The 16,942-nt window shown below is 46.7% G+C and overlaps 6 protein-coding genes across 6 annotated transcripts; 4 read left to right on the forward strand and 2 right to left on the reverse strand.

Annotated features, from left to right (window-relative positions):
• Positions 1 to 1,003: 1,003 nt before the first annotated feature.
• On the forward strand, positions 1,004 to 3,553 carry BHQ10_007014 (uncharacterized protein; the record flags this gene model as incomplete). The annotated part of the gene is made up of 1 exon (XM_040879664.1): positions 1,004 to 3,553. One exon carries the CDS (start codon positions 1,004 to 1,006, stop codon positions 3,551 to 3,553), a length of 2,550 nt encoding a protein of 849 aa, XP_040735518.1.
• An 831-nt stretch (positions 3,554 to 4,384) lies between these two features.
• Positions 4,385 to 8,019, forward strand: BHQ10_007015 (uncharacterized protein; the record flags this gene model as incomplete). Its single annotated transcript, XM_040879665.1, has 3 exons — positions 4,385 to 4,886; positions 4,947 to 7,901; positions 7,961 to 8,019. The coding sequence occupies 3 exons, from the start codon at positions 4,385 to 4,387 to the stop codon at positions 8,017 to 8,019; spliced, it is 3,516 nt and encodes a 1,171-aa protein (XP_040735519.1).
• Positions 8,020 to 8,467: 448 nt separating this feature from the next.
• On the reverse strand, positions 8,468 to 9,889 carry BHQ10_007016 (uncharacterized protein; the record flags this gene model as incomplete). Its single annotated transcript, XM_040879666.1, has 3 exons — positions 8,468 to 8,884; positions 8,939 to 9,145; positions 9,203 to 9,889. 3 exons carry the CDS (start codon positions 9,887 to 9,889, stop codon positions 8,468 to 8,470), a joined length of 1,311 nt encoding a protein of 436 aa, XP_040735520.1.
• A 1,617-nt stretch (positions 9,890 to 11,506) lies between these two features.
• Positions 11,507 to 12,477, forward strand: BHQ10_007017 (uncharacterized protein; the record flags this gene model as incomplete). The annotated part of the gene is made up of 4 exons (XM_040879667.1): positions 11,507 to 11,761; positions 11,911 to 12,172; positions 12,223 to 12,351; positions 12,404 to 12,477. 4 exons carry the CDS (start codon positions 11,507 to 11,509, stop codon positions 12,475 to 12,477), a joined length of 720 nt encoding a protein of 239 aa, XP_040735521.1.
• A 788-nt stretch (positions 12,478 to 13,265) lies between these two features.
• BHQ10_007018 (uncharacterized protein) lies at positions 13,266 to 14,517 on the forward strand (the record flags this gene model as incomplete). Its single annotated transcript, XM_040879668.1, has 7 exons — positions 13,266 to 13,274; positions 13,497 to 13,537; positions 13,617 to 13,771; positions 13,838 to 13,980; positions 14,047 to 14,187; positions 14,244 to 14,364; positions 14,429 to 14,517. The coding sequence occupies 7 exons, from the start codon at positions 13,266 to 13,268 to the stop codon at positions 14,515 to 14,517; spliced, it is 699 nt and encodes a 232-aa protein (XP_040735522.1).
• A 653-nt stretch (positions 14,518 to 15,170) lies between these two features.
• On the reverse strand, positions 15,171 to 16,164 carry BHQ10_007019 (uncharacterized protein; the record flags this gene model as incomplete). The annotated part of the gene is made up of 3 exons (XM_040879669.1): positions 15,171 to 15,186; positions 15,243 to 15,472; positions 15,529 to 16,164. The coding sequence occupies 3 exons, from the start codon at positions 16,162 to 16,164 to the stop codon at positions 15,171 to 15,173; spliced, it is 882 nt and encodes a 293-aa protein (XP_040735523.1).
• Between the last annotated feature and the right edge of the window lie 778 nt (positions 16,165 to 16,942).

Genomic DNA, 16,942 nt, shown 5'->3' on the forward strand with positions numbered 1-16,942 from the left:
CTGCACTATTCCTATCGTGGAATAGTCTCTCGTTAGCATCCAGTGCCTCCAACTGTCGATTTTCTACGAACGTGCGATATGTATCTTCAGCCACTGTTTATTAATCGTCAATTTGGAAGTATCATCTATCTGAGTACATGTAGATTCGTAGATGGATTATTCCGTACTCTGTGTTGTTTGCAGATTCATAGCTGCCGACATACTCCAGCCAAGATAAACCAAAGTGGTTAAGTGCATCTCCTCGTCATGCGCCCCGCCAACTTCCGAATACTTCTACTTCTTGTCCGTTCTTCTACCAGAATATCAACAAACATCGCCTCTGTTTCGTTGTGACTTATCTTGACACGAGACATTACTCACTCTCAAGAACACAATAAAGCTCTACTGCTCAGTATCTCTTCCTCTTACAACTTGTTCGTTGCTGTCAACTGCATCGAAGTCCGACAAAGTAAGCCTCCCCACTCACCCGGCTGATTGCTGAAACTTATCCACTTTGTTCACGATTCGCCCTGTTAACTCCATACGTTGTTGTACTCTAATCCAATAAAACTGACCACAATTAGGCTACATTTACACCTTCACTACCTGCCCCGCTGATAAAATCACTTATCCTTGATCGACTACTACAAGCACATACGTATTGGGCACCGGACCTATTCACTAGTTCGTTAGTACCGACCCCTCCCGTTATCGATTATCACCGATAAGTAACTCCTCCAGGCATCCAACTCGTTTGGTGACCTGGACAGTTACTTACCTTTACTTCCTCTCTTTCATCAAGTCACTCTGCACCTGCCTCTGTTGAGTTACTTCTACTATCGTCAAATGCTCTTATACTCTTTCTTTCTCCTTTGTCTGATTTGGCTATATCACTCCCGGACAGCTATCAGACCCACATTCATATCCGTCGTTGTCTGCTTCCACCCATAGATTGACTGCTACAACTACACGCTTCCCATGACATCGGGCAGCCCGCTGCTGTTCTAGTCATATTGTCGACATCATGGCTAATAATCAGGAACCGAATAGCAACTTCGATCCCAGCGCCACCCCCCGCCTTCGATACCCGACCTTCCCTCCGTTAAGCCGCTCCGTCGAAGAGTGGCTGTCTCAATCACGACTGACCATGCCAACCCTCAACCATCCACAACACGAACGTCCCTCTAGCGCGCTCAGCGAGAGCTGGGCCACTCTCAGTGTTTCGGACATACACTCTGAAGATGGAACGCGTTCCGAACAAACGGATATGGCTTCTCTCATCGACCAGAATGGTCCGGATGATGTAGCTAGTCTCGATGGCCGAGAGAGCAGCAGTTATGACGAAGATGACGTCCACAACCTCAATAGTGAGGAAGACGATGACGTGAATGAGGACGGAGAGAGTGCTATGTCAGATTCACAACAGCTCCCATTGCCTCTATTTGCTCGTGAACTCCCATCAGTGGAGGACAGCAACCTCACAACCAAGCCCTTCATGTTCCAGTCATCCGACTCGATCGAATTTTTAGAGCCCGAAAATTGGCCCGAGGTACAGCGGGTTCAGCTCAAGCACACAATCAACATTTTGAATGATGAGGAAACTGCTGTCTTGAAAAATCAGCTTCCTATGAATCTAGATGACTGCCAGCTGGCCATCACTGTGCAGCAGACTATGACCAAACAAGGCTTGGATCTAGACAAACCTTTCCGCGTGCTCTACATGGGTGACCCCGAGTTTCGTAACATCATCCTTGACAAGATCGGCGACGTGCTGGTGTCGAGCTCTACCCGAAGCTTGGGAAGCAGCTCAACTGAGTCTTCTCGATATCATGTGGTTCCTACCTCGTTTGGCGTTGGAGCCACACCAAATTACGCAGAGCTTCTTCCTATTCATGTTCAGCTGATCGTCGACGAGTGCATCGGTGCTGTCTCAGAGTTTCACCGAACACCCAGTGGCACCGACATTACGCTCAACTTCAAGAACCGCCCATCTTGTTCATCTGTGTGGACTGGATCTGAGCATCAAATCCATTCAGAGACTGAGTGGACCATTCCAGATCTTGCGATATTCCTTATTTCGGATCGGGATGATGAAGCCAAGATGCGTGCTAGGCACCTCGCTCAGAGCTTCATGAAGATTCACGGCATTCCCGCTTTGATCATTTCAGAAGAACCCCTCTGGAAGAAGCCTGGGCAGCATCTCTTCCCCTTTGATCATCAGAGCTTACATCTCTGTCTGGAGTCTCGCCGTGCTCTTACAGGGGAAGTTATCGTTGTTGAACGCTACCCGATTGATGTCAAGACTTTTGAGTCAATTACTCCCAGCCAGTTGAATCGGCATCTCGCGTCACTCTCAGAATTGCGACCCAGAAAACAGTCTACCAGTTCAATAACTCTACCACCGAAATCTATCGAGCCGAACCTATTCTATGATGCGGAAAAGTATCCTTCGTCGAGGTTTTTGTCTGCATGCAACGGACGCGCTCAAGAGTTTGCGCCTTTACTACGCGTCTTGATGCTATCAATTGTCCTCGCCATTTCGGTGTCTCTTGGATATACTGCCTTTCGTACCGTGGCTACCTTCATGTTACAGGTAATCGGAGGAGCGGCTATATCTTCGTCGGCTGCTAGTGACGTTTCAAGCACGGTGACAACAACGACAACGATATTTCCATCTGCCAACACCGGGCTGGCTTCGCTTTCACTCAAACCGCATTCTACTGATTTGAGTGAGCGATTCGAGACGCTATCCGTTTCAACTGTAGGCGATTTCTCCGATATTTCAAAGCTACTTGAAGACCGACCAAACAAAAATGACGGCTTCCAATTCCAAGTCATTGGGGACTGCCATGTCATAATCAAACAACCCACAACAGCAAAGAATGTTAGATTCGATGTGCGGGTGACACGGTCAAATGTCTCATTATCTTACGAACTAGAAAAACTGTTTGATGGTGTCTATACTCTTAAGCTGAATCGTGAGGATGCATATGGACTTGTCAATGTCACAGTCTCCACACGATCTAAGCAGCCTCGCGAGGAGACCCTTGAGGTAGACTTTGGCACACCCTGGTTGAAGATTGAGAATTGGAAACGGGCGGCGCACGCTGTATCATCACAGATCAGGAGGGACTTGGACAGCGCTCAGATCGGTCTTTCAGATATCTATACTCGTCTCTCCACAGACGTACAATTATGGGTGGGTGATGCAGTCAAGAAATCGCACAACATTCGAAAGGAAGCAGAATATCTTCGCTACGATACTGGACAGCTCAAGGCAAGCATGGAAAAGATCATGAAACAGTCCAAAGAACTCAGCGAGCTGGTCTCTCGTAGCGCCGCACACCAAATCGATGCAGCTTCTGCAGCCTTGGAGAAGGTACAGAAACATAGCATCGCTATGAACAAAGCCGCTCATGGCTTTCTCGAAGAGACTTCTAGTTTCTTAGGAACTCGCTTGAGGGACATCGACGGCCTGGTACACGATGTCATCCCTTCAGACATCCTGTCACGCGCTCAAAAGTCTGCAAAGAAGCTTACGGCACACAACTTTTGGTCTCCACACCGACCTTGAGATTGCGCACTAGAACATGATCTAAGATCTATGGATGAACTATGACGGATATGGCGAATTGGGTTTGATATGGTTTGGTTTGGCTTACTTTTTCTACTTGCTCGTGTTTCGGAAGGATAATGTTCATGGGTTATGGGTTAGGGACTGGTCGGGTTTTTTCCAATATCAGAGCGCTACGACACAGATACGGGCACATTATATCAGGTGTTATGCTTTACTCTTGCTTTACTCTCTTCTCTTAACTATATAGTTATCTATCACTTGACCATTATCTTGATCCAAGTCGGTCTCACAAGTCCTCATATTTTAGCTATGATGCACAACGTAATTATGATTCCAGATCTTGATTGTAATTCACCAGAGTAAAACTGCCGCAGCCTTTCAAATGTTGCTGTTACCGACTTCTTACCTCCTGAGTCATTGTTTGATCATATTGGTCGCATTGTATTTCCGGTGTAGTCATTGGTAGATAACAGCCCTTGAGGAGGCATTCTTGAGTGCAGCAAGCCATGATATCGTGGCTTCTCATAATTCGACTACATTATCAATAACTGTCTGCTTTACCCAGGGAAGTTTGATTCTGGGCTAGCTAGACATCGACGGTGATGGTCGCGTATCTGGAGAGGTGACAAGTCTACATCCGAACAAACGAGGCTGACGGGGACAAAGAGGACTCATCATCAACTCAGAGAGCCAATCCCAAACTCAACTCTGATCCTCCATTTCCAAGTTTTGTACAACATAAACCATGTCTTTAGCTTCGATCCTTTCATTTCATCTTCCGATAATTTCAGTCGAATCTAACCTTTCGTCTTTGCACTATACCACCCCATGGATTCCATGACTCCAATCCAGCGCCCATCTTTGGGCGAGACAGCCTCTCTAGGTCGCCTTTACGATGCTCGTACAGACAGATTTACCAGCCTGTCACTCCTCCGGGGGCCGCCACCCATGGACGTTATACGAGCTACTGACAACCACACAACGCACTCGTCCTTTAGCACTCGTGACACATACAAGGACAAATTTGAGTCTATGAACATCAGTGGCGATCTTGGCGCTAGCTTCCTATCTGGTCTGGTGCAAGTTGGGGGTTCCGGACGCTACCTCGCTGACAGACGTGAGAGCAGCCTTGTTATGCAGGCATCATTGTATCACCACATCACAACCGTCGACGAGGAGCTAGAACTTGATTCCAACGAGATTCAGCAATGCCTTGCATTCGAAGGACTGTCTCCTGATGCCAACACCACGAGTCTTGCAACGCACGTTGTGACCAAGATATCTTGGGGAGCTCGTAACATAGTTACTGCAAGGCGCGAGATCTCCCGGAGTGAGAAAGAACATGAAGTGATGGGCCAACTTTGAGCCGCCTTCAAACCTTTGAATCTAGCAGCGAGTGGGCAAATAGAGCTAGAGAGTGGTCTGGATGGCGCAGACGACGTGTTTGAGATCACTATTCATGGAGATGTTTTCGCAGACAATGAGCCCCCGCCAACAAATTTTAAGGATGCCTTGCGGTTCATCCAAAGAATTCCAAGTTACATTGCTTCAGCCAATCGTGGAAAGGGCATGCCACTCATCTATACTTTACTACCCCTATCAATGATTTATCGTCGATTTCACCTCGACGCCGTTTGCCAAGTTTCTATAACACAAATTCGGATCGAAATCCTCGATATGTTCGTGCACCTGTTCGATGACCTGCACACCGCCATCCAAACGCTTAACGACTATCTTGCTTTGCTTGAGCGTCATAGCTTTTGTATCCCCAAGGAATATGTGAAAGAAGTCACAGATCGTTTGCGTAATGCAAGGTCGATAGAGGCATCCCTGAAGCTGAAGTATAAGGAATGCCTCGTAAATGTGCGCTCAGGTAGTGCAGATCCCGAGCAGCTGAAGCAACTATGCGATGCTTTCAGCACCGGAGAGTCATCGCCAAAGGAAATTGTTTCAATTACAGGCCGCTTTAAGGGGAAAATAAACTTCGTGCAATACCTTGTGTCCAGAGGCGCGGAGTATATTGGTTTCAATGACAAGGAGCTTAGTACCAGTCTTGCAAAGCATCACAGGCAGGATACATACGTATTGCATTTCACCGAGGCTACGATGACTCAAGAAGAACTTTGGGCTGAGAATCTAGCTGTTCTCCTCGGCCGTATCGAGGACACTCAAGTCGGCCAGCTACGGGTAATCTTGCATGACTGCGATGCCAAGGGGAGTTTTTTGCCGGCACCGCGAATATCTCACACATACGGCTTGCGAGTCATGACAGACGATGTGTTGAAGGAAGTCAAGGACATGGCTAGTGATCCTATAATCCGCTATCAGGAGCAACATCTTGACCGCGAAGGGCCTCCGAGACCTGTTAATTCAAGGACCGTCAGTATACCTTGCCCCGGCTTGGAATGTACACACAGAGGCCCTCGAAAATGGAAATGCTTCCGCTGTCGATCAGTCGTCGAGTATGGGCATGTAGATTCATTCTTATATTGCCGGTGTGGCCGATGCGACTATCAACATTGGGCTTTTAAATGTGAAGAGCCGAAGCACGGGTTACAATTTGAAAAATATGGACCACAGAAATTGCTCGAGCTGCTCCAATCAATTGAGCCATTTGAGGAGCTAAACATTCTCATTCTAGGTCCGACGGGAGTCGGCAAATCGACATGGATTAATGCATTCGTCAATTACTTGGAGTATCAGACACTTGACCAGGCGTTACAAGCTGAAAAGTTGATCTGGCGAGTCCCATTCTCTTTTTCCTTGTATGACTTTGACGACAGCGGTAATTATAAGCGTCTGCAAGTCGAGGGGGGCTTTGACGAAGCTATGTCTCCGTTTCGATCTAAACCCGAGGCAAATAGCATGTCCTTTGAGTACAATGGAAGCAAAGGCGAGTCAGGCACACAGATGACCAACGTTCACAGAATTCAGATGGATGATCAGGATCTACTCATTCGACTCATCGACACTCCGGGAATCGGAGATACGCGTGGGCTATCTCAGCATCAAACGAACATAGAGGATATTTTACAAACGATTCGGATGTACGATAAAATACACGGTATTCTAATCCTTCTAAGACCAGATCATCCACGATTGGACGTAACATTCCGGTATTGCGTGCAGGAAATGTTAACGTATTTGCACAAAGGCGCTGCAGCGAATATGGCCTTTGGTTTTACAAATAGCCGAAGTACATTCTATCTACCTGGACAGACATTCGATCCTCTACGGGCCCTACTTAGTCAGTACAAAGAAGCCAATCTGGAGCTTGTCAAAGACAATGTATATTGTTTCGATTCCGAAAGTTTTCGCTACCTTGGTGCCTATAAGACGATTAGCAAAGACCTAGGCCATCTCAAGGAGAGTGAGGACAGCTGGAATAAGTCACACCAAGAATGCACTAGATTGATTAAGCACTTCAAGGCGCAACCACCACATGCTGTTCGCAGTACAATCAACTTGAATGAAACTCGGAACACCATTCTGCTTTCAACAAGACCGCTAGCAGACATTGCAAAGCAAATAAAATCGAACATTGCGGTATTGAATGACCAAATCAAAGACTTGAAAAGGGTCGAAGTAACAGGAACTGAACTTAGAGACAAATTGAAGACGGAGATCAAAGTTGCTGAAGCCATCAAGCTAGCCCAACCAAACACTGTCTGTGGCCATGAGAAATGCAGATCCTATTGGAAAGACGGAACTATAGGTGCGGATGGAAAGCCGGTGTTCACGACTGTCTATCTTAATATCTGTCACGCTGCGTGCTATCTTTCGTCTGTCGCAGTCAAATTCAAAGGAGACAAAGCTCTGCGGGACTGCGTTGCCTTCGTCGGCGAGGGATATTATGAAGCGAAAGATGGAGAAAATAGCAGCCGTGTTGAAGACAGAGTTTGCTTGCACTGTGGTCACCACTGGGAGGAACATCTCCATATCGACTACAAGTTGAGGGAAGTTTCAAGAGTTATCGATGACCCCAACGTTCAAAAGGCGTTGGAGCAGCACGAGACCGAAATCAAAATTAAGAAGATGGGAATCAAAAGCAAAGAAAAGATCGTGGCAGAGTTGAAGGATACATCCAACAGAATCAGAGATGCTGCTGCACGATTCAGCATCTTCCTCAAAAAAAATTGCATTGCTACCTACAACGATGCGACGATGGAGTACTTGGACCAACTGATCAAAGAGGAACAAGGGAAAGTCTCTGTCGGAGGTAGTCGAGAGAACCTGGATTTCCTCGAACAATATCGCGCCGAATATGAGGAAAAGATCCGAGTCCTTGAGGAGAATTTGTCACAGGGAAACGTCCATGACGAGCTCGATCAAAAGGGGGCAGAACGTTTAATACAAGAACTCTACACATTACCTTACTGTGGACAGCTGCTAAAAACAAACCAGAAGGCCATGCAGCAACACAGGCTACAAACTCGAGAGACAATATATCATTTGAAGACTAGTGAGAAATGGTATAATAATCCCGGTACCAGGATACTTGGATATCTTAGATATCCTTGGGGTTCGTAGGTCAACGACAGGTTGCATATTTCATTCTGGTTCATCGTTTTTCTTCATATGATGAGGTCTTTATTTTGTTATGTTCTTACGTCGTTCTTCTAATTTGACCATTCCCAACACCGAGCGAGTCCATGTACGTGCGCAGAAAAGATTGATAAAAAATCCAATGCTATGATAAGTGGACCAACAAGTAACGGAATTAAAGACTGGAAAATACCTAGGTATGGTTTGTAGAAGGAACATATTGTTAATAGGTGCTTTTGTAAGATAGACAACAATTTATAAACGAAACACAACACGCTAAAACAATGACAAGCTAAGCAAACAACTATATTACTATTATATAGGTCATACCATCATCAAACCTTTCTCTCAGCTCAGACTCAAGCTTCAAGCAGAAAGTCGTTTATTCAACTCCGTAACCGCCTGATCGATAAAAACCCCAACCTGCACATCCGAAATAATCGCATGTCTCCTGTTGATCTCCTGCTCAATCTTTTTGAAATCGTTTCCGACGCCAGGAGCGCGCCACTCGTAGCAGTCACCTGAGAATCGACTACTCTGAACAAGGAACTGGCATCGTTCGCGTCGCACGGCGTCAAAGGTTTCAAAGACGGTTTGTACATCGGCGACAGTAGAGACCTTGTCAGATGCGAGCATGGAGGCGAGAATGGCGCTGCTTTCGATACAGAAACCCGCACCAGAGCCGTGGTGAGGGGATGTAGCGTGTGCAGCGTCGCCGACGATGCAGATGCGACCTTGGGAGAAGGTGGGGACTGGGTGGTCACCTAGGTCGAAGATTGCCCACTGTAATAGCTTGGTTAGCGATGCCACTAATAGTCAAGAGGGAAGGGGACGCACGATGTCCAACTCGGGCTTAGTGAGTTTCAAGAGTTTCTGGATGTAGGGTGCCCAGTCCTCGAAGTCTTTTAGGAGATCTTCTTGACGTGCAGGCTTGGTCAAATGGACACGGTCTTCCCATTCGTCTGTTGTTGTGCGGAAAGCGACCAGATTCAGTGTCTCGCCCTTGTTGACGGGGAAGGTCAGGATGTGCCTATCAGGTCCCATCTGTACGGAGTTAGCGTTATTCAGATCATATCTGCGAAGGTGAGATGGAGAACGTACATGCATATACGAATTCTCAGCCATTTCTTTTCCAATAGCTGCAACGGCATCTTCCATCGGCACCAGTCCACGGTAAGCGTACTTGTGCGAGTAACCAGGCCAAGCATAAGGGCTATCTTCACCAAACATGTGGCGTCGCACAGCGGACTTGATTCCATCGCAACCAATAATCGCATCAGTTTCAGCAGTTGTGCCATCTGTGAAATGAATAACCAGTTTGCCGCCCTCCGTCGCAGGCTCGTCAATGGTAGTAACACGTTTACCGAAATGCGCAACGCCGTCGGGAATCAAATGAACCATCTCCTCCAAGAACCGAGCACGATGCACACCATTCTGACCGAGACTGTTGGATATCGTAAATGCAATATCGGGCGTCTCCTCGGCCGTTAATGCGGTACCATCAGCTCTGGTCTTGCTATATCCATCGACGTAATCAAACCACACTTTCTGTTTGGACTCCCACTTGTTGCATGTTGCGACTTTTGTGAATGCTTCGTAGACTCCGTCGTGGCAGATCTTCATGGCTCCGATGGCATTGGGGCTGAAGGAGACTCCTGCACCGATTTCGCCAAAGGCGTGCGCGGCTTCGTAGATTGTGACTTTGAGGCCGCGGTGGTGCAGGGCGATTGCGAGAGTGGCGCCTGCGATGCCGGCTCCGATGATGGCGATTTCGAAGTTTTTGCTCATTTTGGTATGTGATATTAGGTATTATTTATCGTAAAGTGTTATTGGTTGATTCTCTGGATTGAGTCCTTTTGCTTGAGTATTGTTTCAGATGTTGCTTGTATTACTGTTGCTTTAGGTTGATGTATTGTGTTGTGTGATGTCTGTTTGAGTTCATCGAGGACATTCGCCTTTATATACACAATCCCCTCCATATTGATTCTATCCAGTCGACCACGAAGTAATGCACAAAAAGAGGAGATTGGACAATATCCGCATCTCCCCGAATAAATGAAACTATAATGGCCAACTGCGTAACTGCTCTCGATACTTACTTAGGTGGGGTAACGGTCGGAGAAGGCACTGATTGGATGACCGGCCCTTAGGGTAACGGATGACTACCCGCAACATGTCTGAAAACGAACTAGCGTACGGATAGTCTCCTCACTATCCGATCACCAGAATCGCTCTTCTCTAATCTACATCTGCAGGTAATCATCAAAGTGGGCTATGTATATGCATCCGAAAGCTTAACATTTACCCTTGAGCGCTGGAATATGCAACTATGGAGTCGGAAATCTGTATCGTCGAGCTATTAAACTCGGGCCCTGCTGCCGAGCTTTCCGAGCCGATCGTTATGCTCAACAAACGATTGAGAGGACAGACAGCATTGAGAACGATGATATCCGTGTAGTCATCCGATAACTAAGAACTGATCAAGATGATTCAGCAAGCCAGAACAACGACGGCAGAACGACCGTGATGATGTACTGCATTCTTTGCAAGTCAAGGAAGTGCGTATGATGCTGGCTAAGGTCAACCTACCTTGAGCTATCCACCGGCTTTTAATTATGGACTGCATCATTGATTCATTGGTCGCAGCCGTCCAGATTTTGACCTTCTAGTGGATTAAGGCATGCTTCTTTGACCTTAAAGTAGGTATAATAATGGGCGAACTCCAAGAGTCTTTGATTGTAGATATACAACTCTATTCTTGATAAATACAGGTTCGCAAAAGTAAAGGCTATCGATATGGCACTTATGGCTGTCGCATACACTATCTGATTCTTCGCCACGAAATGGCAACCTCACAATTTAAGCTTAAGCTGATTGAAGATTGATTCAGGGGTATACACACCTACCCACCCAATCATCTTTGGCTATGTCTCTTCCAAGCAGTGTTCGTGAAATAGCAAATCTTATCAAAACTAGCCCTGGGGGTCCTTAATAGACCAAAGCTCGATGTGACAGGAGTAATTATCTTATAACCCTAATGAGCAGAATCGCCACTTGTTTGTACATAGTATGTTACTCAAAAGCATGAATTTGCAGGCGGCAACGTACCGAATGGATCTTTTATTACAGAACTCTAGCCAATAATCTAAATGCTTATAATACATAGTCGTATTTTATGTGTGCAGCTGGAAGCACAAGCGGCAAAATGCGGGCGGTGTCTTTGCGGCGGGGAAAAGAAACCAAAACAACCAACTCCTTTTACACAAAAAATTTCCTGTGCTAGATCTACGCCAACTTCCATCCATCTATCTTCACCTTTCTACTCGAGAAAAAGGATATACTACACTCTCTTTTCCGTCCCTCCATCTATAGAGCAATATTCGAATAATTTCACCCACCAACAAAATGGCTGACACTACCGAGACCAAGCCCGACCCCACCACCACCTCTACAGAGGCCCCTGCTCCTGCTGTCGAAAAGACCGAAGGAGAGGAAAAGTCGATCACTGAGAAGGCCACCGATGCTGCTCTCGGTGCTGCCACCAAGGCTACTGATAACGTTTTCTCCATGTTCGGTGGCGGTCCCAAGAAGGAGAAGAAGGAAGAGGCTGATGACGCCGATGAGCCATCTGGGTCATCCAAGGCCAAGGCTGGTGAGGAGGTAAGCTTATAACCCTTTTAGCTGAGTACAGCTTTTTATTTCTGTCGGATTACTCTATCGCTGCATGCGCCTGAAGCCTCGTGCGTGTGCGTGTGCATGTGTGGGGTACGATCATTTCTTCAGTATGGTTGCTAACGGTCTATTTGTAGGGAGAAGAGGAGGTTGATTCCCCTGAAGTTCACTTCGAGCCCGTCATTCACCTCACCGAGAAGGTCGAGACCAAGACCAACGAAGAGTTGGAGGAACAAACCTTTAAGATGCGTGCAAAGCTTTTCAAGTTCGACCGCGAATCTCGTGAGTGGAAGGAGCGTGGTACTGGCGATGTCCGACTTTTGAAGCACAAGGAGAACCAGAAGACTCGCTTGGTTATGCGTAGAGATAAGACCTTGAAGGTTTGCGCGAACCACTACAGTATGTTTGTTCCGTTTCTATTGTGCTACACAGTGCTAACCTAAATATAGTTGTCCCTGATATGAAGCTGTCCCCCAATGTTGGCAGTGACCGTAGCTGGGTGTGGAACGCCGCTGCAGATGTCAGCGAGGGTGAGCCCGAGGCTCAGACTTTGGCTATTCGTTTCGCCAACAGCGAGAGTAAGTGACATCCATTATACATTGTATGGAAGATAGAAACTGACTTTGTTAGATGCCAACCTCTTTAAGGACGCTTTTATCAAGGCTCAGCAAGAGAACGAGAAGCTATTCTCTGCCGAAGCTTAAATCACAATAAATAATATTGTCATGCGCAGTCACATTGAATATTCAAACTGTTCTTATCTGCGCCCCAACGCCGTACCCCCATATCCCCAATTCAATCCCACACTCGCGATTTAATTCTTCACTCCCCGGTTATCGATTCCCTTCTTTTCTCTCCCCTTCCCTTGTTACGTGATACACACCAATGCTCCGGTGCGAATGAATGATACCGTGTACGACACTTATGACGGTGACGATGGCATGGAACAATATCGACGGCAAGGCGAACTTGACCGTTGGTAGGCATCGTGATGGCTGTGGTAGAATAGGTTAGAGCATCAGCTTACAGGATATCATTGATATACACAACAACACATGCACATATTGTTTATCATTAATTGGTAGATGTATAGACCGTCTTAACGTAGAATATTTAAGTCACTGTTTACATGTAAGATAGACAAACAACCGGAGGGGCTAATCTGATTGGCGCAGGCCACCCCCACCAAACTTATCCCGGACTAATCTCTTTTCGACTTGATCCAACTTGGACAACTGCGCGCGCAATTCAGACTGTCTTTGGCAATTTCTCTTTGACTCACTGTCTTTCTCTCAATTCGACCTCTACTGCTTGTGTATACGAGCAAACACTTCTGAGTTGTTTGGATTTCCGTTCTTTCACAAGACCACTAGCGCGAAATCTAGTGCTACAGCAGCGTCGAGCGCGTTTCTCTTGCCTGCAACAAGCTGTCCAGAGCTTGGCTTTTATTTTACAATCCACGCTTGAAAGACTGTCCTGACTGCTTTTCAAGATGCCTGATGTAAGTCATGACTTTTGCAAACCTGTTCCGGTTGATTATAAGCTTCAACAAGCTGCATGGACATCCGCGCGGTTATACAGGGCTTGGGCAAGCTCTGTTTGAGTCAGTGGTAACTCATGCTACACATGAGATTGTCCTACGTGGTGTTCTTGTCCCTCTTTCAGACTGTCTTCTTTTTCATCTCACTTTTGTACTTGAAGCTAATCTCATCAACACCTCCAGGTCAAGCGTACAGTCAAGCTCGTGACGGAACAGAGTATCATGTATGTCCTCTACCCTCCATGCGCACTACCGTCGAACCGTCGCTACATCCTACAGAACAAAGCTAATCGGATGATATAGCCAGGGCCGAGATTCAGGCGTGGAAGGATTCCCTCTTCGATCATGGTCGATTGAGATCTATCTCTTGAACGAGCATGGCGAGGAAGTACCTGCGACACTGTTCGACAAAGTGATTTACCGTCTCCATCCCAGTTTCGGTGACCGCGCAAATCAGAGTACGTTTTTTGTCTGGCTGTTCTCAAGATGAAAATGCGCTCAAAAACTTATACACTGGAAAACAGCACTCAAAAACCCACCCTTCCGCATCCAGGAAGAAGGTTGGGGTGAATTCGACATGCAGATTGGTCTTTACGCCGATAAGGAGCACGCCATCAACCACGACCTGAACTTTCAGCAGTCTCGATACGAGTCGAAGCACACAATCGTACGTTGAATAAGACGAGAAGAAGACTGCCGATACAAAGATTTGCGTTTCTGACATAGTATAAAGACTTTCAAACATCCCAAGGCAGCTCTGCTTGACAAACTGAGAGAATCCGGTCCGGTGCCTGGGGACGAGAATGGCCTCAAGTCGAAGCGCGGAGCAACGGGCGAAGAAAGTGTGAAGAAAAAGAAGAAGACTGAGAAGAATGTAAGTATTGTGCGCTCAGTTGGCCAAGAAAATTTTTCTGACTTTACTGCGCGCAGGTCGACATGGACAAACTCGCAGACGGACTCCAGAAACTCGGTGAAGACGATCTGTTGCAGGTCGTTCAAATGGTCCACGACAACAAAACAGCAGACTCGTATACAGTAAACGACGTTGAGCGTACGTCTTCCCAACAACCCTTGTATAGAAATGCCCAGCTAATCCGCGTCTTGACGCTCAACAGAAGGTGAATTCCACGTAGACCTGTACACATTGCCAGACGCCCTTATCAAAATGCTCTGGGACTTTGTGCAGACACGCGGTGTCGTCTGATCCTCGAAAAAAGACTTATATCACTCCTCTGTCTTGACATTCTTCCCTTTTTTTTCAACCTGTTTCTTTGCATCTGCTCATGATTCCATCTTCCTAAAATTTCCCTTCTCTTCAAATGACTATTCCCTTTTCAAATAATGGATGCAATGCAATGCAATGGTTTTTAGCGCAATGAGATCAATCGATGACTTTTCTGTTTGCTAGAGTTCTACTTCGAGTGCGTTTCTAAGGGGGGGGTACGTGTACCGACTTCCGCGTAAGTAGGTTGAATGCAATGACTTTTTAGATTCAAATGGTTTCGTGACTAGAATTACATATACGAACCGATTATTGTACACTTAAGAAGGTAGTTTTGTGGACCAGAAGATCAGCACTCATCAATGATATGCATGTATGCATAGCTCCAACTCCCCAATAAAAAGCAAGCAAAGGAAAGAAAAGGCGGGATGGGATATCTCAACAAATCAGATGGACAAATGAAAATGACGAGGATGGCATGAGTCGGACGGATTAAAAAGATAGAAGCAGATGCAATATAGTGCAGGAGAAAGTATGGGATGCAATGGCGAGAGGGGACAGGCCAGCTGTCGGTCCAAAGTCATGGAGTATTGTATCGAGAGTTTGCGCAACTTTTGACTTCTATCCGGCAATTTTTAAAGAACCCGATTTCTGTTGTACATAATTAGCCACTTGTCCCGTCTTGAGTAATAGAGTAGAGTACATACTGCTTCAATAAATCCTCAATACTAATCGAGCTAATCTTGCCTCCGCGCGGAATCTGTCTCGGAATATCGACAAGCGTGCTGATGACATCACCAGCTTTATAGGCCAGCAAAGCCGGCGCATCAATGTGGCTCATTTCAGCAATCTCATGGTGCAGTTTGATGAATCGCGTTGTGATATGTTTGCGCGCGACGACTTCAATTGCGTCTTCGACTTGGGCGCTGACGGATGACTTTTTTTTCTGTTAGTTCTCTTTCCGAACGAGAAGAAGGTGGAGAGGAGAATTACCTCATGATCATAAATACAAACGACAACTACGGTATCCGACGCAACGCGCTCAATCGCATTCAAATACCCCTCCGCATCGACCGTATCAACGCGCCCATAAACCCTTTTTGAGGGACTGGGTCTCCTCTGACTCCGCTCCTGCAATTCCTGCAATCGCGACTCTCGCCAGCGACGCATAAACTCATCTTCTTCGTCGCTAGGCGGACTGCTCGATGTCTGGCTATGTTGTGTGATGTTGTTGTTATTGTTGCTGCTGCCGTTTCCGCCAAATAATCTAGAATTCGAATCGAGGCCCGCGGCACTAAGTAGTGTCCTACGGAACGACTTCTTGCGTGCACGCTCAAACGATTGCGCATCTGCGATGACACCCTTAGGGCCGGTATTGGCTTCAAAGACTGTCGAGGGGACGGTGTAGGCGGCTGTACGAGAAACCATGTTGCCGTCTTTTTTTATGTCGTCGGCGTAATCTGAATCGGCGTCTGACAGTTCGTACTGGTCGTCGTCTGCTGCGTCGTTGTTGTTGTGGTTGGCGGGGGAGGAGTCGCCGTCAGATTGATCACGGTCTTCAGGATGAGTGCGGGATGAATCTCTATTAGCCTGAATGAGGCGATCGAATTCGTCTTGTGCAGAGGACATATTGAAAGAAGAGAAAGAAAGAAGATCGATCTTGAAAGGGGGGGCGAGAATCCTTTTGTATGAATGACTACCAGCTAGTGTAGTCTGAAGATACGTAACCTGTCCAGGAAGAAATGGGGGGAGAAAGAAAACGAGTTTACTCCGTGATTCGGAAAAGAGAGTTTGGAGTCACGAGTTGGCGGGTCAGCCCAGCGAACGGCGGGKGGGKTGGGCTGCGGTTGGATGAACCATCTTTGCTCCCTCTCGGATTTTTCTCGCAGTCGACGAACCAGATTCAGATCCCACGCTTCGCTTAGACTGTCTTTTTTTTCTTTTTCCTTTTTCTCTTAATGGTTACAACGGTGCCGTTGACTACCGTCCAACAACAGTCAACCTCGGAGAACTTTCGAATATACGAAACATGGTCCGCTTGCTCAGCTACTACGCATACAGGGGCCTTGTTTGGGGTGCATGTTTCAGATTACTTTTAGACAAGACGTATCGAGTAAAGCCACTTGCTTAGCATCGAGCAAAGTTCGCCACGCTAGACTGATTGTATGCTTAGAGCACAAGAGAGTCGCGGAGAGTTTGAGTCGATCAGCGGGTTATCCAACAGACTAAGGTCAAGCCCAGCTCTTAGCTTGGAGTTTTGATAGTCGATCATTATATTACTTCTGCATACGTAGGGATTGACACGAACCGAGGCTGTGGAATAAGATTAAGCATCTCTTTAAGCTCAGATGCTCATCTCGCAGGATAAACTAGGACTAGGACATATACGTGATATTCTCCGTGCAAA

Source organism: Talaromyces amestolkiae, assembly GCF_001896365.1.
Source record: "Talaromyces amestolkiae strain CIB chromosome Unknown scaffold14.1, whole genome shotgun sequence".
NCBI lineage: Eukaryota > Fungi > Ascomycota > Eurotiomycetes > Eurotiales > Trichocomaceae > Talaromyces > Talaromyces amestolkiae.